Here is a 20590-nt window from a genome sequence, read left to right on the forward strand (position 1 = left end):
GGGTAATCTTTCTACTGTACAATATAAAAATCGGTTGGTTGCTGTTTATGTTCGAGAATGTTTCACTCATAAGGAGACGTCACATTTGTCAGGGAAGGGCTGCAAAATTTAAGCTTTTGTTCGGCGTTTACCGCCTTTAAGCAGCGAGAGATCTTTATCGTGACACGGGACGTCGGTGTTTGCGGTCTCATCCGAAGGACCGCTCCATTTAGTCGCCTCTTACAAGCAAGGGGTACCGAGTACCTATCCTAACCGGGAATCATACATGAATTCGTCATATCGGTCGACAGGGGATGCTTACTCCTCCCTCCTAGGCACCTGATCCCACCCCGGGTGTGTCCAGGGGTCCGTGTTTGCCCAACTATCTATTTTGTTTTGCTTTGCTTGTAGTAGTTATGAGATTGATCACTGTTCGTTATCTTCGCCTTTCATCGAGAAAATGTTAGAAACGTCACATGTAATGGGATTACTAGCTTCCTGTTTCAAAGAATTCGACATTGATTTCATTGTAAAAATCATGTCGCTTTTCTGCTACCTAGCGATAGAAATTACCCATTTCTAAATATTGAAAAAGATGTCACGTTTCTAAACGTATACTTCAATTTAATCGGAGATTCACTTTATCACAGATGGATAAATATTGACACTAGCAAACTCCAATCAATATGTTTGTCTCAAAAATCAAAATAAAAACCGTGATAAGTGAATCTCAAAACTACATGTATTATATTTATAAATTTGAATTTAAATTATATTATTTTTATAAATTTGAATTATCATAGAGATATAGGGCTCACGGTAGGTGTGCCGGTCGACAGGGGATGCTTACTCCTCCTAGGCACCTGATCCCACCATTGCTCCTGAGGTTCGTGTTTGCTTAATTCTTAATTTTGTATTTCTTATAGGAGTTATGAGATTGACCACTTCGTTATTTTCACCTTTTCATTCATTAAAAGCCAGGACGAAGTGATTATTTCAAGAATACGCATCGGGCATTTAAAATTAACCCAATCTTACATATTCAACAGAGAACTTCAGCCTGAATGTATATCTTGTGATTGTCCATTAACTATGAAAGGCGAAGATAACGAACAGTGATGAATCTCATAATTCTTATAAGCAATACAAAACAGAATTGGGCAAACACGGACCCCTGGGTTTACCAGAGGTGGGAGCAGGTGCCTAGGAGGAGTACGCATCCCCTATACATGTATATTACATTCTTTTAGAATGAAGTGATTTTACTCCCATACGAAATATACGTTTTGGTAATGTGCAATCAATGCAAGAGCCTGTTACTGATATTGACAATCATTACATTATACAATATTTACAAGAATGCGATTTTTACAGAAAAATTTGAATACTTTAACAACACATATACATACACGAAACGATCTTTTTGTATCTGCTTAATTATGTTTATGTATTTTTAACTTTTATGTTTGTCGGATGGGACGTTAAAGGGTGTCCCGTGTTTAGGGTCACAACCCCCTTGATATGCAAAAAACTTTTTTCCTGATTTTATAAAAAAGAGTAGGCTCAAACACTCACAACCAAACATATTTTGATATGATAACCTCCGTAAAATGGCTCGAATATTGCCAAAAGGACGTAAAACGGCAGTCAATTAATTAACCGCAGTCAATTAATTAATTAACCGCTGTCAATCTAGACAATCTCTGCTGTTGGACGCCCTCTCCCGGAAGATACTTGTATCTCGATATATGTTCTTCCATTAATATAAGCAATAACTATACAATACTCTGTGGAGTCTGTAAGAGATACAGAATGGTTGGTGTCCCCCGGATTACTTTTCAGAGATATCCAAGACTTATCATCTGCACAGTCTTCAAATAGTCAGCTTTGGTAAAGAAATGAAGTTATATACCCAAATCAAAATGGTTATCTTCCATTACAATATACGAGACATTTCTTATGGTCCCTTTTCGAACTTCATGTGCTCCCATCTCAAAATGTTCTGTAAAATTGTAAAACCTCTGATATATTAATGAAGTACCATTTGTTTTTTTAATTTTGACCTGTAAATCTTCTAACGTTGTCTAAGCAATTTAATGTAACCTTTGTGGGCTAATTTTACATTTACGTTAACAGACAATTAGGTCCACATCATATTCGCATAAAATTTTACCCTGTTACATTGAATATTTTGAATATGTTATTTGTATAAGCAAATGCTTAATTAGATTCTTCAACACTAGAATACAGACTGAATTCTATGATTATGGATGTTGCCAGTCACAGGCTCTTTAAATCACCGCGGGTTATGGATGATAATCCTTCCGAATTATGCAGTGAGTTCTGTAAATTCTGATATACTAACAAAAAATAAATGTCCTGTCTTGTATTCCAGCATATTTCAAGTTCAAGTCTGCACTCTAACCCTATATATTCTACAAAATTAATATGAGATTGATCACTGTTCGTTATATTCACCTTTCATCCTACAAATATACTTCTACTATTGCATCCAAGCTTTTTAGATACAAACAAGTTTCACAGTGCCTCATATAAACCAGGTTATACATAATCTTATACCTGTTCTTGTCCTTTGTCTTCTTTCACTATCCCGTGGGAATCCGGGTTAGAATAGGTCCTTAGTACCCCTTGCTTGTCGTAAGAGGCGACTAAATGGGCGGTCCTTCGGATGAGACCGCTAAAACCGAGGTCCTGTTTCACAGCAAGTGTGGCACCTTTACGATACCCTGCTTAATGGCCATAAGCGCTGAGCATAGGCCTAAATTTTGCAGCCCTTCACCGGAAATGGTGACGTCTCGATATGAGTGAAATATTCTCGAAAGGGATGTTAAACAATATACAATCAATCAATCGTACTATTTTACTGAACATAAGGTGTTGACGGCAATCTAAAACTCAACATTATGACGAACTGGATGACTTCAGCTTCTCCATCGTCAATTTCCCATATGTATGTACCAATATTCCATTATCACCTGCATATGCTGTGTATATCTCTCAATTGATTCAATACGCAAGAGCTTGTTCTGCATATGATCAGTTTTTAAATTAATACAGGCTACTGACAAACAAGTTAATATTACAGGGGTTTCAACAGTATCGGAATCAGTATTTCACAAAATGTATTTGTTATAACGATACAACCTGTCATTGGGTCAAATGCTGTCTCATGCTTCATACCAATAGTTTTACACTGATTTGACTACGGATTACTCCACTTATCTGATCAAGATATATAGGGCTCACAGCGGATTTGACTGGTCGACAGGGGATGCTTACTCCTAGGCATTTAATCCCATGTCTGGTATGTCCAAGAGTCCTGTTTTCCCAACTTTTAATATTTTTTTTATTTCTTATAGGAATTCAGAGATTGATCTATGTTGGATATCTTCATCTTTGATTGTATCAAGATTGAAATATCACATGAAATTGGACATGACAGACTAGTAGTAATTTATTGCATAAGTTATGCATCACATGTAACAGTGTATTGCAAATTCATCAAAAGATATCAAAGTTCTGAAGAGGTTCCTTCGCCCCACACAAGACGCAGAATATTGATGCCTTCAGAGGACATGATTTTAATCGATTGAAATTGAGGGTATATTGTTATAGAAATGAAGATCTTTTGTGAATTGTATTTAAACAAAACCTGGTTACCTAAATCAAGCTTGTGAACACGGTGCATATACCTTGTACCTAGAGTGAGACGAGTACACGCGCCTAACATTGCACTGTAGACAAACGCTTGTCAACAACGTGCGGAGGTTTCCCTGACAAATATTTCTGAGAAGTATGTCAATAGCATGCAACATTTCGACATAAATATTGCTAAATCAATTTTGACAACAAGCACAAAGAAGTAATTAAAAACTGAAAAGTTTCATTGTAAAAGCTCCTTTCTCCGAGGCCGTCAACTTTGGCACCATGTTGTTAGCCGAGTCACTTATCATGTAAACATAAACAGGGCTAGTATCTTGTTTTGAAAATGAAAAGTTTAGATGTCTCAAGAGTAAGCTCACTGGGGGCCGTCAAGGAAAGTCCAACACTCACACCTCAGGGAAAGTCCAACACTCATACGTCAGGGAAAGTCCAATACTCAGATGTCAAGGAAACTCCAACATTCAGACGTCAGGGGAAACTCCAACATTCAGACATCAGGAAAACTGCAACACTCATACGTCAGGGCAACTGCAACACTGATACGTCAGGAAAACTCCAACAATCACATGTCAGGGAAACCACAACACTCTTATGTCAGGGAAACTGGAACACTCTTATGTCAGGGAAACTGCAACACTCTTATGTCAGGGAAACTGCAACGCTCACACGTTAAGGAAACCTCCAACACTCAGACGTCAGGGGAGACTCCAACACTCAGACGTCAGGGAAACTGCAATACTCATACGTCAGGGCAACTTCAACACTCAGAGTTCAGGGAAACTCCCAACTATCACACTTCAGGGAAACTCCAACACTCATATATACACTCCAACAATCATACGTCAGGGGAACTTCCAACACTTACACGTCAGGGAAACTCTAACACTCACACTTCAGGGAAACTCAAACGCTCACATTTGAGGGAAACTCCAACACTTACACGTCAGGGAAACACAAACACTCATACGTCAGGGAAAGTCCAAAACTCATACGTCAGGGAATCTTCAACACTCACACGTCAGGGAAACTCCAATATTCACACTTTAGGGAAACTCCAACATTCAAACTTCAGGGAAACTCCAACACTCATACGTCAGGGAATTTTCAACACTCATACGTCATAGAATCTTCAACACTCACACGTCAGGGAAACTCCAACACGCACACGTTAGGGAAACTCCAACACTCACAAGTCAGGGAAACTCCCACACTCAGACGTCAAGGAAACTCCAACATTCACACTTCGCGCTTATGACCTTTGAGCAGAGAGTGATCTTTATTGTGCCACACCTGCTGTGACACGGGGCTTCGGTTTTTGCGGTCTCTTCCGAAGGACCGCCCCATTTAGTCACCCTTACGACAAACAATTGGTACTGAGGACCTATTCTTACCCGGATCCCCATGGGAACATTGTATTTGAAAAGGGGAGATTAATCTCTATTATATCAACATTTCTATATTATCAAATTAATAATATCTATTTTTGATAAATAAATAGGGATCTACAATGTGAAAAATTTATCTATTGTAAATCTTTCATCAGATACCTAAAATTAAAGAGATTTTTCTTGCGTAAAATAAATTTAATTATATAAAAGTCGTTTATATCTGTATTTATTATTGAGATAAGTTTTGGTTTGTGTAACTGCGGTGTCTTCAATAATCAGCAATGTATTTGTTGGATGGTTTTTATGTCATCAAAGCGTACCGTAAACATCGAGATCAGGATTTAGAAATTACATGGTAGCCATCTACACAGACGGAAATTGTTACTCTCATTTACCCGAGGAAAACCCGTTCTCGATACTAATCCAATTAATGTCCAAGCTGTTTTGGGTGCATTGGGTGATAAACTGATAAGGAGGAGATATTTTTGTATCTGAGTGACATTGCATGGGTTTATTGGGTGTACATATAAACAGTTTAAAACAGGATCACGTGTCTCACTTTAAAATGTTGTTTTACATGTACCTAATATTTCTCTTTAAAGCCAAGCGGGGAAAGTTAACTAAAAAGAAACATTTCTGTTTCTCCCATGATATTTCCAATACTATTAAAGTATTGAATCATGTACTTGTTGACTGAACTTCATTATCAGCTAATTAAACATTAGAGCAATCACTGGCATGTTATATTTTCCCACCCATAAATGAAAATGGCGAGTCGTGAAAGAAAAACACACTTTTTCTAATCTTCTCCTAGTTTCTTCAATGCAGCTAAAAATTCACAATAATTTTGGGGGTTCAATCACTCCATTAAATATATGTGTTTATCAGTTGTAAGTAGTGACAATGAAACGATATTATTTTCGAAGCATGCATGGACAGCGTCCTTGGCATATTTTTGTATCGGTGATTATCAGTTAATCATACCACCAAGCATCCATTTTCATTACACTTCGGAAGGACTGGTATCCACATATCCCTCCCCTACATTGAAATTTCTACCCGCGATTTAGTGATAAAACCCTGAAAGCTGTGGTGTGTATTGGGGGTTAACCATTGCGCCATGCTGGGGTAGGGATTTAAGCATCATATACAGATACAAAACACCACCTGACAATGAAATTCTTATCCGCGTGTTCCGACATTGGGTAATACCTCACTGTTAATTCTACTAGATTCCGGTCTCTGTCTGCAAAGGACCGAGTTTCCTTCACAGAATATACATATACGATGGTTCTCTAGCATCGACCAAATAAACCGATATTTTGAAGAAAAAAATGGGCCTACTTTTTCACGCAATATTTACTATAAACGGTTTTTTTATATTAATGTTTGCTTCGATCCATAATTTGTAAATTACACCAGTTATAAAAGCAATCTTGCAAATGCAAAGGATTAAATTACACACTTTTGTAACAAACAAATAGATTTATATTCTAAGCTTCCTGTATTTTAAACAACTTTGTTAATCTTGTAATTATAATAATGTGTTTGCACTAGACGATGGCAGAAGTCCAGTTACCCATTGGGGACAATATGGAACAATGTACTATTAGCTAGAAATAATTCATGTTTGATTCTTTTCTATTTGTGGGTGTAAATCAATTCAATTCCAGAATATTACTTTCTCCTCTAGAATCCCTATATTACATAATCAGAAACCAGGGACAGATCAAGAGAAACCCCAACACTCACAACCAAACAGTAGAAGTACTTTTTTCCGCGCGGTATTAATTTACGCTATGTACGCGGTCACAAATTTTCCGCGGAAATTTATCCCAGCGTACTTAAAGTAAATGAAAGACATTAAGTGACAATCTAAGAAATCTGCCCAATTTTCTACTCGCGGAATAAACAGAAATTGTGATTCCGCGGACTTATGAACCCGTGGAAAAAAGTACATTTACAGTATTTCAATTAATTCACTGCTGTAAAATGGCTGAAATATTGTCAAAACGGCGTAAAACTGTAAACAACTGATTCATCTGATCTCGAAATGAAAGGCATATCTACTTCATATTTCAATTTTAAAGGCAAAGTGATATAACTCAACTTCATGACAAACGGAATACTTCATAGTCAACAGTTCTATGCATTCCCCCACATATTATCGAAGAATTACATTAATGCATTTCCCATATCGATTTGATTTGGAATAATTTAAACAATGTAGTTTAGTCTATAATATGAGTAAATAAACGACGCTTGTCTTCCAGGTAGTTCAGGGTCCGAGTGGTTAGAGCATCGCGATAATAAAAGATAAAAAAAAAAAATAAAAAAAAAGAGCATCGCGCTCAAAATCACACGGCCTCTCACCTCTGTCGGCGCGGGTTCGAATCCTGCTCGCGCCGGTAAGTGAGAAAGTTTCCCAGTTTACTTTCGGAAGGTCGGTGGTCTCTTCCCAGGTACATTGCAGCCTATGAGGAATTAGATCGAGAGATTACTATAGCAGAAATTAAGACGGCTGTGGGTAAACTTAAATTAAACAAAAGTTTAGCGAGGATTACATTTTGAATGAAGTTTTTATCAAATGTAGCGATATATTATTACCAATATTGCATAGGCTGTTGAATGATATACATGTATTTATATCGGGTTTTTTCCCCGAGTCGTGGACAAAAGGATGTATTGTCACGGTATTTAAAAAGGACAATGTTAATGAAACTAATAACTACAAATGTTTAGAGGTATTTTTCTGGCGAGCTGCTTCGGAAAATTGTTTACAAGTATATTAAACAATAGAATTATATAATGGGAAAAAGAATATAGTATATTGACCGATGCACAATTTGGTTTTAGGACGGGACTTTCACTATAGATGCAATGTTTGTTTTACAGTCACTTATTAACAAAACCCTTGGTAGTAAAAAGAGGTTGTATTGTTGTTTCGTTGACTTCCAGAAGGCTTTTTATTCAATTGATAGATCTCATTTGTGGTATAAAATATTCAATGAAGGTATACAAGGGAAGTTATTCAATATCATTAAGTCAATGTATAATAATGTTAAAAGCTGTGTAAAATATGACGGATTTTTTAGTGATTATTTTTGTAATGACACAGGTTTAATGCAAGGCGAAACTTTGTCACCGATTTTATTTTCTTTATATGTTAATGATTTTGAAATGAGCTTTATTAAGGATTATTGTCCAAGTATCGATATTCAAATGATAAATGTATTCCTTTTAATGTATGAAGATGACATGGTTATCATATCCGAAACTCCTGAGGGTTTACAAAAAATGTTAGACGCTCTGAGGAAATATACTAATGAGTGGAAACTAAATGTTAATGTACAAAAACTAAAAAATTTGTTTTCAGGAATGAAGGAAAACTTAGAGAAGATGAGACATGGTCTTATGATAATTCATGTTTAAATATTGTCAATGAATTTAATTACCTTGGCATACTGTTTAATTATAATGGTAAATTCCTCAAAACACAGAAACATGCCGCAGAACAAGGGAGAAGAGCATTATTTTCAATTTCCAATAATTTGAAAAAAAAACATTCTTTTAATACACAAACACAATGTTACATTTTTGATACCTATGTCATCACAGTTTTATCACACGGTTCAGAAATACAAATGTATGGGGTTTTCACAAAGCTCGAGATGTTGAGAAAGTGCATATAGGCTTTTGTAAAAAGCTTTTAGGTGTAAACAGTAAAACCTGCAATAATTTAGTTTACTGCGAACTTGGTAGAGTTCCTCTAGCAATCAAAATGAAACTTAGAATATTTAAGTATTGGCTTAAATTACTACAATCAAATAACTGTATTTTAAAAGCATGCTATGATGAACGAGTTTCCTGTAATGATAGTTGGATTGTAAACATTCAAAGAGAACTGGAAAATCTAGGTTTATCTTATCTTTGGAATGTCTCAAATCTAAATAATAATACTTACAAGTTAATTAAACAACGTATGATTGATGTTTACAAACAAACAATTTTAGAAAACATTACAAATTCACCAAAAGGTTTTTTTTATATCAGCATTTGATTGATAACTTTTGTTTACAGTTTTACTCGACTAAACCCATTGACTCTATATACAAATCTTTTATTACTCGTTTTAGAACTTCATCGCATAAACTGAATGTTGGAAGACATCATAATATAGTCAGAGAAAGACGGTTATGTACTGTTTGTGAGCTAAATGATGTAGAGGATGAGTTCCACTTTATTTTAAAATACCCTCTATATGATTATTTGAGAAAAAATATATTAAGAAATTCTATTATACAAAACCCAGTGTTTACAAACTGATTAAACTACTCAGTGTTAAAAATACTAGAGAACTGATTAATGTTGGAAAATTTTTACAGTATGCTACGAAACTCTCATATGGTGTGATATCATTTGTTTAATCTAAATTATACATCATTGTAACATTGTTGTCTACTCACTCTCCATAATGCCATTTTTGTTTGTTTGTATAATTGTATTTATGTATATGATATCCAATGAGCCTCGGGCTCACGGAAATAAAGAATCTAATCTAGTATCTGGGTTCTCTCTTCCACCAATAAAAACTGGGTGCCACCAGATAACTGAAAAATTGTTGAGTGTGGTGGAAAACATCAATCAATCAATCCAGGCAGTTCAAAGAACAAGAAGACATGAATTGCTTAAATTGTACTAAAGAAAGTCTCTCGATATACCCATACATAGTTAGATGATCGGTCTTTGGTTTGTTTTCAAGCGCTGAACGTACGCGACAATGCGCTTTTTGGCATCGGCAGTTTCATTGTCAATGGATCGTATACTATATATAGGGCTCACGGCGGGTGTGACCGGTCAACAGGGGATGCTTACTTCTCCTAGGCACCTGATCCCACCTCTGGTGTGTCCAGGGGTCCGTGTTTGCCCAACTATCTATTTTGTATTGCTTATGGAGTTATGAGATTGATCACCGTTCGTTATCTTCACCTTGCATACTTAGATTGTTGATTATCATTATCTTTGTTAGGGTGTCTAATACGATTTTCGATACAAATAGCAAAGGTTTCATCGCTTGCTTAAACATTTGTAATTCGGAATAGCAAAATCTTCCGTCTGTTATCAAGTTACTATGGCAATAATTGTCATTTGTGTAGTATTGTACAGTAATTGATTGAAATCCCCCTCTTGAGACAACATACTAAGAACCCAAATATAAATGTGAAAAAGAGAAATCATAATCACTTTTAATCACAAAAAACATGGAATTCGAATTTGCTGAAAGTCGCAAAAATCTTTGTTGGACATTACTTAAGGATGACCAACACATATATACAGCTGCATCTGATTTAGTTAATAGTGCATTTAGACTGGGCAGTGTAATCAAGCTTACGTAAATAATCACAGGCGACAAATTCTGTCATGATTAAATCCAGTAAAACAAGAAACATTCCCTATTTACGGCACTGAAAGATACCTACCCATGGCTGTGAAAGATTGGTGCTTATCAACGTCAAAGAACAAAATTTATTTCTGTGCGTACGACATCTTTGTGTATCTGTTCCTAGAATAATTCGTAATTATTTTGAGATTAGTTCTGCTTCTGATCGTATATCTTAAGACACCAATGATTAATTACAGTACACGATGGTCCTAACTTATTTCTGAGTTTCCACTGCTTGGACTTTCTTGCACTGTAAACCATATGTTACAAGAATCAATGTTCAACAACGTTGTTCATGAACGAGTAAAGAAACAAAAACTAAATCTGATATTTTCATTTTTTTTTAGCCACCTGAGTCACCCATGTGACCTTTTCGTTTGCGTCTGTCTGTCGACCGTTAACAATTTAACAATTTTTATTTCTTCGTGATAACTAACCTTCCAATTGTTTGCAGATTTCACATAAGGTATTATTGGGACAAATGGGATTTAAATTGTAAATTTTAGGACTCCTTCACTCTTAGGGGTGGGGCCAAAATTTGACCCATTTTCACTACAACCGTACATATGTAGGAAAAAACTAAATGCATATTAGTCATGTGATGTAGGAAGGCCTCTACCAAAATTACAGAATGCATGATCCCCGGGATAAAGATTCTGTTTCCAGTGTGGGGCCAAACTTGGCTTATAAAGTTTATGTGTAAAACATTAAAATAGCATGCTATTGATACTAAATTCAAATTGATGTGAGTTTAAAAGTAGGGAGTAACTCTTTACCAAAATTATAATTTTCATGATCACTGGGGTATAACTTTGTACCAGGGTGGGGCCAAAATGGTCATAGTGAATAAAAATGTGCTTTAAAATTTAACATTTTCTTGACAATTACACGTGTAATATTCTAATTATCTTCAAATTTGGTTGGAAGCATCCTTGGGACAAGGGGGCATCAATTATAACTTGCAGGACTCCTATACCCCTACGGTCTTAAAGGGGCATGGACACAATTTGAACTGAAATTTTTCTTATTTCATTTTCTACATTTTTAATGTTTACAATGCTTAACTAAGGCATTTCTGATGGTCAGCAAAATTTGAGTATCAGTTATTGGGTTACAAATGAAATACAGCACTCACAATTCCTCATTATGTAAACAGGTTCGTGCCATGTTTTTGTTTACATATAGATTGCTTCATAGAAAATAGTATCTTTAAAACAAAATGAGATGTGATAAACACTAAAAATTATTTCATTGTGTTCAAAATTGACTTGTAAATTGAAAAATCTGCTTTAAATGAAACTTTTACTAGTATATCTAAGCCATGTAAACAAACACATGACACGAGTTTTGTTTACATAAGAAAGAATTTTGAACTCTGTATCTCTCTTTTAACTCAATAACGGACATTCAAATTTATGCTCACCATCAGAGATACCTTAGTTAAGCATTTTAAACATTAAAAATGGGGGGGGGGGGTGTTAAACATTTTCAGTCCAAAATCGTGTCCATGCTCCTCCAAGGGTGGGGCAAAATTGACCAATTAATACAAATAGCAAGAAACGCGGTTATATAGGAAAAGTAGAAAGGGAGTACCCCAAATTGTGAATTGTGAAACCTCGAGCTTCTGCGATGTCCCAAAATAGTCATATAGTGATAATATAATATGTTATGTAGTGATAATATGATATGTATCCTTCCTGCCGCATTTCCTTGCATTGAACTCCTCCTAGGCACCTGATCCCACCTCTGGTGTATCCAGGGGTCCGTGTTTGCCCAACTATCAATTTTGTATTGCTTGTAGGAGTTATGAGATTGATCACTGTTCGTTATCTTCACCTTGCGTGTAGTGATAATATGATATGTAGTGATAATATGATATGTCATAAAGTGATAATATAACATGTTATGTAAAGTATTTCATCAGTATGGGAACTTTTGTTGGTATTCGTGATTTTTGAAAGAACACATCTTGTTTTATACTGATGCTGAATATTATTATTTAGCTTAGATACGAAGAGGAAAAATATATTAGATTTTGTAGACCTTGGGAGTTAGTAATACTTTAAACCAATACTCAGGTGACCGATGAGGCCTGTGGGCCTCTTGTTTTTAGACTTCATTTTCTCAAATAACCCCCTTTGCGAAAAATATTTCTGAATTCATTTAATCCAGCAATGAAAGGCTTGTGTGTACACATTGAATGACCTTACATGTTTCCATATATGTAGAGTACACAGCAAATCATAACGTTCCCAAATAAGTGAAATGTTTACCAACTTTGTAATGAGAGAAATGTGTAGTTTTCAGAGTGTTGGACATTCGAATTTAATAAATCAACACAATTGTGAATTAGCAATTTATATTCATTTTGATATTTGTCTATATAGTACATATATTTGCAGATGGAAAATATATACCTTACAGCCAAATTATACCTGACCATAATTTGTATATCAAGAATTTAAATTATGTAGTTCTAATCACTGCCTTTATTGACTTTTAGCAATCTTTCCTGGTTGAAGACCTTGCTCAATAATCAGAATCCAAATGTGACGGTAGCTATATCGCGACTGGAGATGTTCATCCACCTTTACAACAAGTCGGAGGAGGAACTTCTCAACCAAATATCTGGAATTATTTCTGATTCAGTCCAGCCACAGGATTCAGTGGAAGATTATGAAGAATATCAAATCCATCGATTCTTACGACGTTACGTACCTCCTTTCCTGATGCTCATCGGTCTCGTTGGTAATGTGATGTCATTTTTCATATTACGTCACAAGTCCATGGCGCGACATTCAACAAATCACTTCCTTGCCGCGTTATCAATTGCAGACCTCATTGTATTGTTCGCTGGTCTATTTCGATTATGGATAGGGGAGATTCTTGACAATGACTTCCAAAATGTATCAGATTTCATGTGTAAGATTGTGAATTTATTAACCTACAGTTCTAGTCAGTTTTCTGCGTGGTTGGTTCTGACTGTCACTGCAGAGAGATATATTGTTGTGTGCCATGCTCTTCAAGCCTCACGTTGGTGTAGCAGGGAACGAGCCAGAAAAACAGTTATTCTATTGGCTATTATTTTCATCCTTATCAATTTGCACCTAATATGGACCATTGGAATACGGAACGATACTGCTCAAGGAAAACCACAATGCGATGGTCTGGCCAATTATGAATTCCTAGTAAGAAAGGTGTGGCCTTGGATCGATGCGATATTATACTCTACCATTCCAGTGATCGCAATTTCACTTTTTAATATTCTAATCATACGACAAGTGCTCATTGCCACTCACAGTCGCAAATCCATGCAGCAAGTTCCTTTGAACAAAATCGAGTTGAAGAGGCGCTCAAAAAACAAGAGCTCTAAATTAACCATCATGTTGTTAACAATTTCGTTCACCTTCTGTGTGACGACTTTACCAATGAATGTCGTTATGATCGCCAGCTACCAAGTGGGAAACAACCCAAAAGAAATGGCCAAACTCTGGTTGGTTAGGACAACAGCGGAGTTGTTAATGTACCTTAATCATTCCATTAATTTCTTTCTGTATTGTGCCACAGGACACAAATTTCGTTCCATTGTGCTACGAATTGTGTGCAGGATTTCAAACATTTCGGATCATAGCCAGCATATTTACTGCTCTGGTGGATATAACGGTAATGCTTCCGGAGGCTGTATCCACAACAAAGAGGCAGACTCCTCCAACAATGAAGGGGTTACAAATCAAGTCACGGCGTTATAATAACGAAACCATCGAACGGACGGCGAAGAATGTTATCCAATTGTTGTAAAGTTAAGATGTCTCCTTTGTTGGACATGATTTACTATTTTCTGCGAATGAAACAGGTTCATAGCATATAGTAGCTGCAGAACTGCAGCTAAGCATATAGCTAACACGGAAAAGAAACGAAAACAAAATTATTAATGCTAAATTGTTTACAAATATTAAACTTAATGGAAATACAATTAATCTGTACACTTTTAAACATGGTATTGCATTAGTGTTCAAGATACAGATAATTGTCTAAAAATTTCCCAAGCGTGTTCGATTGGTAAAAGAGCTGTAGTGACCAAAGCAGCGTTAGATATTGATTTGACGAAGGAAATCCACACTGCGTGAAATACAAATAAAATCATTTTTAACTTAGTCTTGCTGAATCATTATGTATGGTGCTTCACTGATGGAATAACCACAACCTGTGAAATGGATTCTTCATAAGATTGTGCAGTTAAAAATTCCTCGATGACCATACAAGGAATATTCCGTCCCTTACAGGCACCCTTATATTATTATTTCACAACTCCGAAGCTCGGACATTCAACGACGTACTGTTCTTCGTAACATTCTCTTCGACATCAAACAATTTCGAGCGGTAAAGGGTGTATCGCAATTTATCCGAAAACGGAACATGTCTTCAAATTTACATAGAAATCACATTTTGTCGATCCTGTCGACGTCATTCAACCCCAGGACGACCCTGTCAGACGTAATCACTTTGTACAGGCGTGAAATAATCCGTCTGTGGATATGCACGGCTCTTACAACGTCGTTTTGAGAATTTCCAGCAAAATCATGCCATCATATTTGATTTATATAATTACATGTAGTAATTAAACACAGGATTTTACGTTTCTGTTACGTGTTCGTATAATATATTTTCAAAACATTACCAGAACAATGTCTAATTGAAAACAACCCAACCCCCGTTGTAAAATTAGTTCAATTCTTCTGCAACTTCACAACGTAATTATCGGAAAATACCAGTATTATATTAATAGTCATAAACTTAGTAATTGGTGCGTGATTACATGTCCTCATTAATTTACAAACAGCTTATTTTGGGATAGAGAGTAAGTGTGATCTTTACTGCAGAAGGAAGCATTAGATTCCATTGATTTTCAGAGCTTTTTAATCATCATTAGTGATACGTCGTATTGTTTATTACCATAAACCATTATTGTTCACAGACTTAATGTATATACACGAAACAGTCTGTACAAAAATGCATATTAATCATTTTCTGCGCGACATATATGGAATACAAACCAATATAGTCAACGTAAAACGAGGGGGAAAATAAAATTTTCTAATCATGAATGACATGAAATAAAAGCAAAGAATCAGTAATAATAATAATGAGAATAATTTTCTAAATCATATAATATATTAATTTTCTGCTTTTGAATTAAATACTTATAAAGATATTTTCCCAGTTAACATAATTTTGTAACATTTGTTGAAAGTGATACTTGGAGAAATATTTCTTTAAGTATATTTTTTCACTTTATCAAATAATTGACAAACCCCGAATAAAATGATACTCAACTTTAAATGACTAATTCCTATCATTTTAAAATCTTAAACAGTATATTAACATTCTATATTTCTGTTCCAATGTAATGGTTTCCACCTTAATTCAAAATATACCATCACAGAAACTGTATTGTTCGTAAAACCTGGCATTTTTAAAATAAAAATCCCGTGAATACTTTATACTCGTTTCTGGAGAGAAAACACCCTCCAGTGATAATAAAACGGAAGCCCCTCTCCCGTCCCCTCGACCACACCTCAAGGTGCTTATTTTGATCAGATTGTATTGTACTGTTTATTACCATGAACCATACAGTTCATAAGTTTAATGTATGTATATGAAAAGTTTTGTACAAATTTGCATATTGTTCTGTATGACATATATATTGTACTGTTCAACAGGCGCTGTTACGTTCTACACCCTGTACTGTGATGTTATTGTATGAAGCCAATATGCTCATTGTTGAAATCAATCTTACACCGTCTTCTACAGTCACTGTATAACGAGATCATTGTTGTATTGTATTTTGGTATTTGTTTTGCATTGTTATACAATTATATTGAATATATTATTGAAATAAAACACAAACAATTTATGTGCAAACACGTGTTTTCTATTTATCAAAGTTGTATGGTCCGAATTTCGACAAATTCTGACCCCCTTGTAAAACACTGTTGTATGCATATATTTATGAGGCTCTACATGCCATGCATTATTTCACCTATTTTAACCAGACTTATTTGGTTTTAAATCGGTGTTTACAAACAACGATCACTCGGCCATATCTAATGCTAAAAATCAAAGTTATCAGTGTAAAGCTGTACAAAAAAGGTGGGCAGGATACAAACCGAACCGTAAGCTCCTGGATATTATAACTTGGTATATTTGATCACCATGATAATGAATTAGCTCACAGAGGACAGTGCTAACTTCACTAAAATATGAATCCCACTAAAATATGTTTTCCTTGAGCAAAATCTACGGGCGTATTATGCCACGTTGGCGGTGCTCTTGTTTCATTACAGATAGATATTGCCCTGAAATTTACACATAAGCTTCCTTTCAGAGGAATACAAGTTCAGTTTGCATTTCAGCTGGATTGGTCCGTCTGTGACCTACATGTACATTAGAATTAAAAGTAGTTCAAACAGTTTTCCAGGCTTTTTTGTCATTATGGATACAGATATTGCCCTGACATTTAGCCAAAGGCTTCCTCTTGAAGGAATACAAGTTTAGTTTGCATTTCAGCTGGATTGGTTCATCCTTGACCTACTTTTTGGAAAAAATAGGCAGTTTTCCAGGGTGTTTTTTTCATTACGGATACAGATATTGCCCGGCTATTTAGTTAAAGGCATCCTCTCAGAGGAATACAAGTTCAGTTTGCATTTCAGCTGGATTGGTCTATCCTTGACCTATGTTTGGGCTAAAAATAGGTCAGACAGTTCTCCGGGCGTTTTAGTCTCCTACGAAATCGAAGGGAACTTTAGGTTTGTGCTCCGTTCGTCTGTCAGTCAGTCCAGTTTTCCTCACTTTTTTCTCTGTTCTTGCACATATTTATTTTGTATTTGGTATGTTGCTTTGGCATAACAAGTTACATATCAAGTTCGAATTTCGTCTCGGTCTGTTGATTTTTCATTTAGTCATGGCCCTTGGACTTAGAAAAATAGCATGAATTATCAATTTTCCGAACTTCTTTGTTGTGCTTGCAGATATTCATTTGATATTTGATACATTGCTTTGCCATAACAAGATACAGATCAAGTTTGAATTTCGTCTCGGTCCGCTGATTTGTCATTAAGTTATGGCCCTTGGACTTATAAAAATAGCATGAATTGTTAGTCTACATCCAAGTTTCTTATCTCAGTATATAAGAGTACTATACTCATTTAAAACTTCTAGGATAGTAATACAACAATGTAGCTAAATTATTCATGATCACCTACATGTCACAGTTTATTGACCTGGTTGAAGACCTAAATCTAATTATGAATTTGCTTTTTTTCCTGGTCTAGTCTCTACTCGAATCGTAGTTGATTTCCAACCATTCCTATCCTGGTTCCCCAATTTTCCCTTTTACCATAACGTACATAATGAACTTTGAATACTGTTGTGGTACAGTAATTTTTGCAACCGGTAGGAAACTATGTATTGTCATGCAATACTCTCAGAATGCTTGTTTTCATGATAGATACAAATATTGCCTTGATATTTAGTCAAAGGCTTCCTCTCGGAGGAAGACAAGTGCAGTTAACATTTCAGCTGGATTGGCGCACTATGACCTATGGTACTTTAGGGGTAGAAGTAGGTCAAACAGTTTTTCAGATGTTTTTTGGTAAGGTCACAGGTATTGGTATTTGCTCTGAAATTTAGTCACAACCTCCTTTTTCAGAGAAATACATAATTAGAGCTCACATTTTAAATATTTCAACTTAATTGGTGCACCATGACCTACTTTAAGGCTAAAAGTAGATCTTATGGTTTCCTGGACTTTTTATCATCATAGATAAATATTGCACCGACATTTTGTTTCAGCCTTACTCTTAAGAAATACATAATATCAGTTCACATGTCAGATGGATTGGTGCACCATGACCCTCTTTAAGGCTTTTTTATTCAGAATATCTGTTGTATCAATTCAGAGTGCACAATATGCTTCCAGGTTGAATTTCACTGTCCTACCGACGGGCGTATATTGTACCGTTTGCGGTACTCTTGTTAAGGTAATCTCCGAGGACCCGTGACATTCACACCTGATGCCGAGCGTTTGGCAGTGGAACTGTCACTACCTGTTTTAACGACTTAGGTCTGTCGTGCCCGGGATTCGAACCCCGGCCCTTCGCATGCGGGGCGAACGCTCTAACATAAGACCACCGCGACGTTTATTGGCAATGTTTACAAAAAAGTGTAATTTGAAAAACCTGCTTTAAACGAAAGTTTTACTACTATATTTAACCTATGTATACAAAGGCATGACACAAACCTTGTTCACTTAACAATGAATTGTGAATGGAAAAATAAAATATGAAAATTTTCAGCTCAAACTGTATCCATGACCCTTTAATGAGGCATGGATGCGATTTCAGCTGAAAATTTTCAAATTCTATTTTTTCCATTTGTATTGTCTAAAATGCTTAACTATAGTATTTCTAATGATCAACCAATATTTGAATATCAGTTGCTGAGTTACAAGTGAAAGATATCACTCACAATTCTTTGTTATGTAAACCAAGACTCGTGCCATAGTTTTGTTTACATATAGATTGCTTAATAGAAAATAGCATGTTTAAAACGAAATGAAATGTGCGAAACGCTGAAAACTTTTTAACTGTTAGAATAAATAATCTTGTTAATTGAAAATACTGCTTTAAACGAAAATTTTAACCCATGTTTACAAACGAGATGTTTATAAAACATATATCCCCCCCCCCTCGGTGCAAAATTGAAAAGGGTTATACACATGCATCATTTGATAGTAGATTCACCAATTCAAAATATTGAGCAGACATTATCTTCTTATGTTAATTGACCATATGACCTAAAAATCAATAATGGTCATCTATTCCTTATACTGTACCAGTGTACAAAGTTTGGTGTCAATCAAGCAACTACTTCTTAAAATATAGGAAACAATATGTTATTATGTCCAGTTTAAACCTTGACCATGTGATCTCAAAATCAATAGGGGTCATATTCTCTTGACAATGTACCAGTGTACCAAGTTTGATGTCTGTCAAGGAAAGGGTTCCCAATATATTGAGCGGGCAATGTCTTCCTATGTCCAGTTTGATCTTTGACCATGTGACCTCAAAATCAATAGGGTCATATTCTCCTAAAGGTGTACCAAGTTTGATGTCTGTCAAGCAAAGGGATCTAAAGATATTGAGCGGACAGTGTATCCCTATGTCCAGTCTGACCTTTGACCATGTAACCTCAAAACCAATAGGGGTAATATTCTTCTGAATATGTACCAGTGTACCAAGTTTGATGTCTGTCAAGCAAAGGGATCTAAAGATATTGAGCGGACAGTATATCCCTATGTCCAGTCTGACCTTTGACCATGTGACCTCAAAACCAATAGGGGTAATATTCTTCTGAATATGTACCAATGTACCAAGTTTGATGTCTATCAAGCAAAGGGTTCTCTAGACATTGAGTGGTCAGTATATCCCTATGTCCAGTTTGACCTTTGACCATGTGACCTCAAAATCAATAGGGGTCATCTGCTCCTTAGGATGTACCGGTGTACCAAGTTTGATGTCTGTCAAGCAAAGGGTTCTCAAGATATTGAGCGGACAATGTTTTCCTATGTCCAGAGTAGATTGACCCTTGATCTGTTGACCTGAAAAACAATAGGGGTCCTCTTCTACTCATAACCAACCCCCATAGATGAAATATCATTACGATCATGTGAATGGTTCTCAAAAGCAGACAAGATGTGGTCTACCGACCAACAGGTGCAAAGCAATATGCCCCTCTTCTTTGTAAAGGGCATAAAACATGGCACGAGCCTTGTTTACATAACAAAGGATTGTGAGCCCTGTAACTCCCTTGTACCTCGCCAACTAACATTCAAACTGTCGACCAATGGAAATACCTTGGTTAAGCATTCTACACATTAAGAATGGAGAAATGAAATTTTCAGCTTACATAGTGCCCATGCCCCTTTAAAGCCATAACACGATTTGTTGTTTTCAATCATTACTTTTATGTTATAATGTCTTGTCCAAAGAAATTCATTATGCGTTGATTTCTACTTAGATAGAACATTCCTGTTGCA

General features: G+C 35.8%; 1 protein-coding gene across 1 annotated transcript in view; it reads left to right on the forward strand.

The window, feature by feature from the left end:
* The window catches only part of LOC125680853 (probable G-protein coupled receptor 139), a 33119-nt gene extending 16703 nt beyond the window's left edge, over positions 1 to 16416 (forward strand). Inside the window, exon 2 of the mRNA XM_048920640.2 lies at positions 12998 to 16416. Coding sequence (XP_048776597.2) covers positions 12998 to 14243 — 1246 coding nt within the window. The 3' untranslated portion in view covers positions 14244 to 16416. The remainder of the gene's footprint in view (positions 1 to 12997) is intronic.
* The last annotated feature ends 4174 nt before the right edge of the window (positions 16417 to 20590 follow it).

This window comes from Ostrea edulis, chromosome 1 (assembly GCF_947568905.1).
Source record: "Ostrea edulis chromosome 1, xbOstEdul1.1, whole genome shotgun sequence".
NCBI lineage: Eukaryota > Metazoa > Mollusca > Bivalvia > Ostreida > Ostreidae > Ostrea > Ostrea edulis.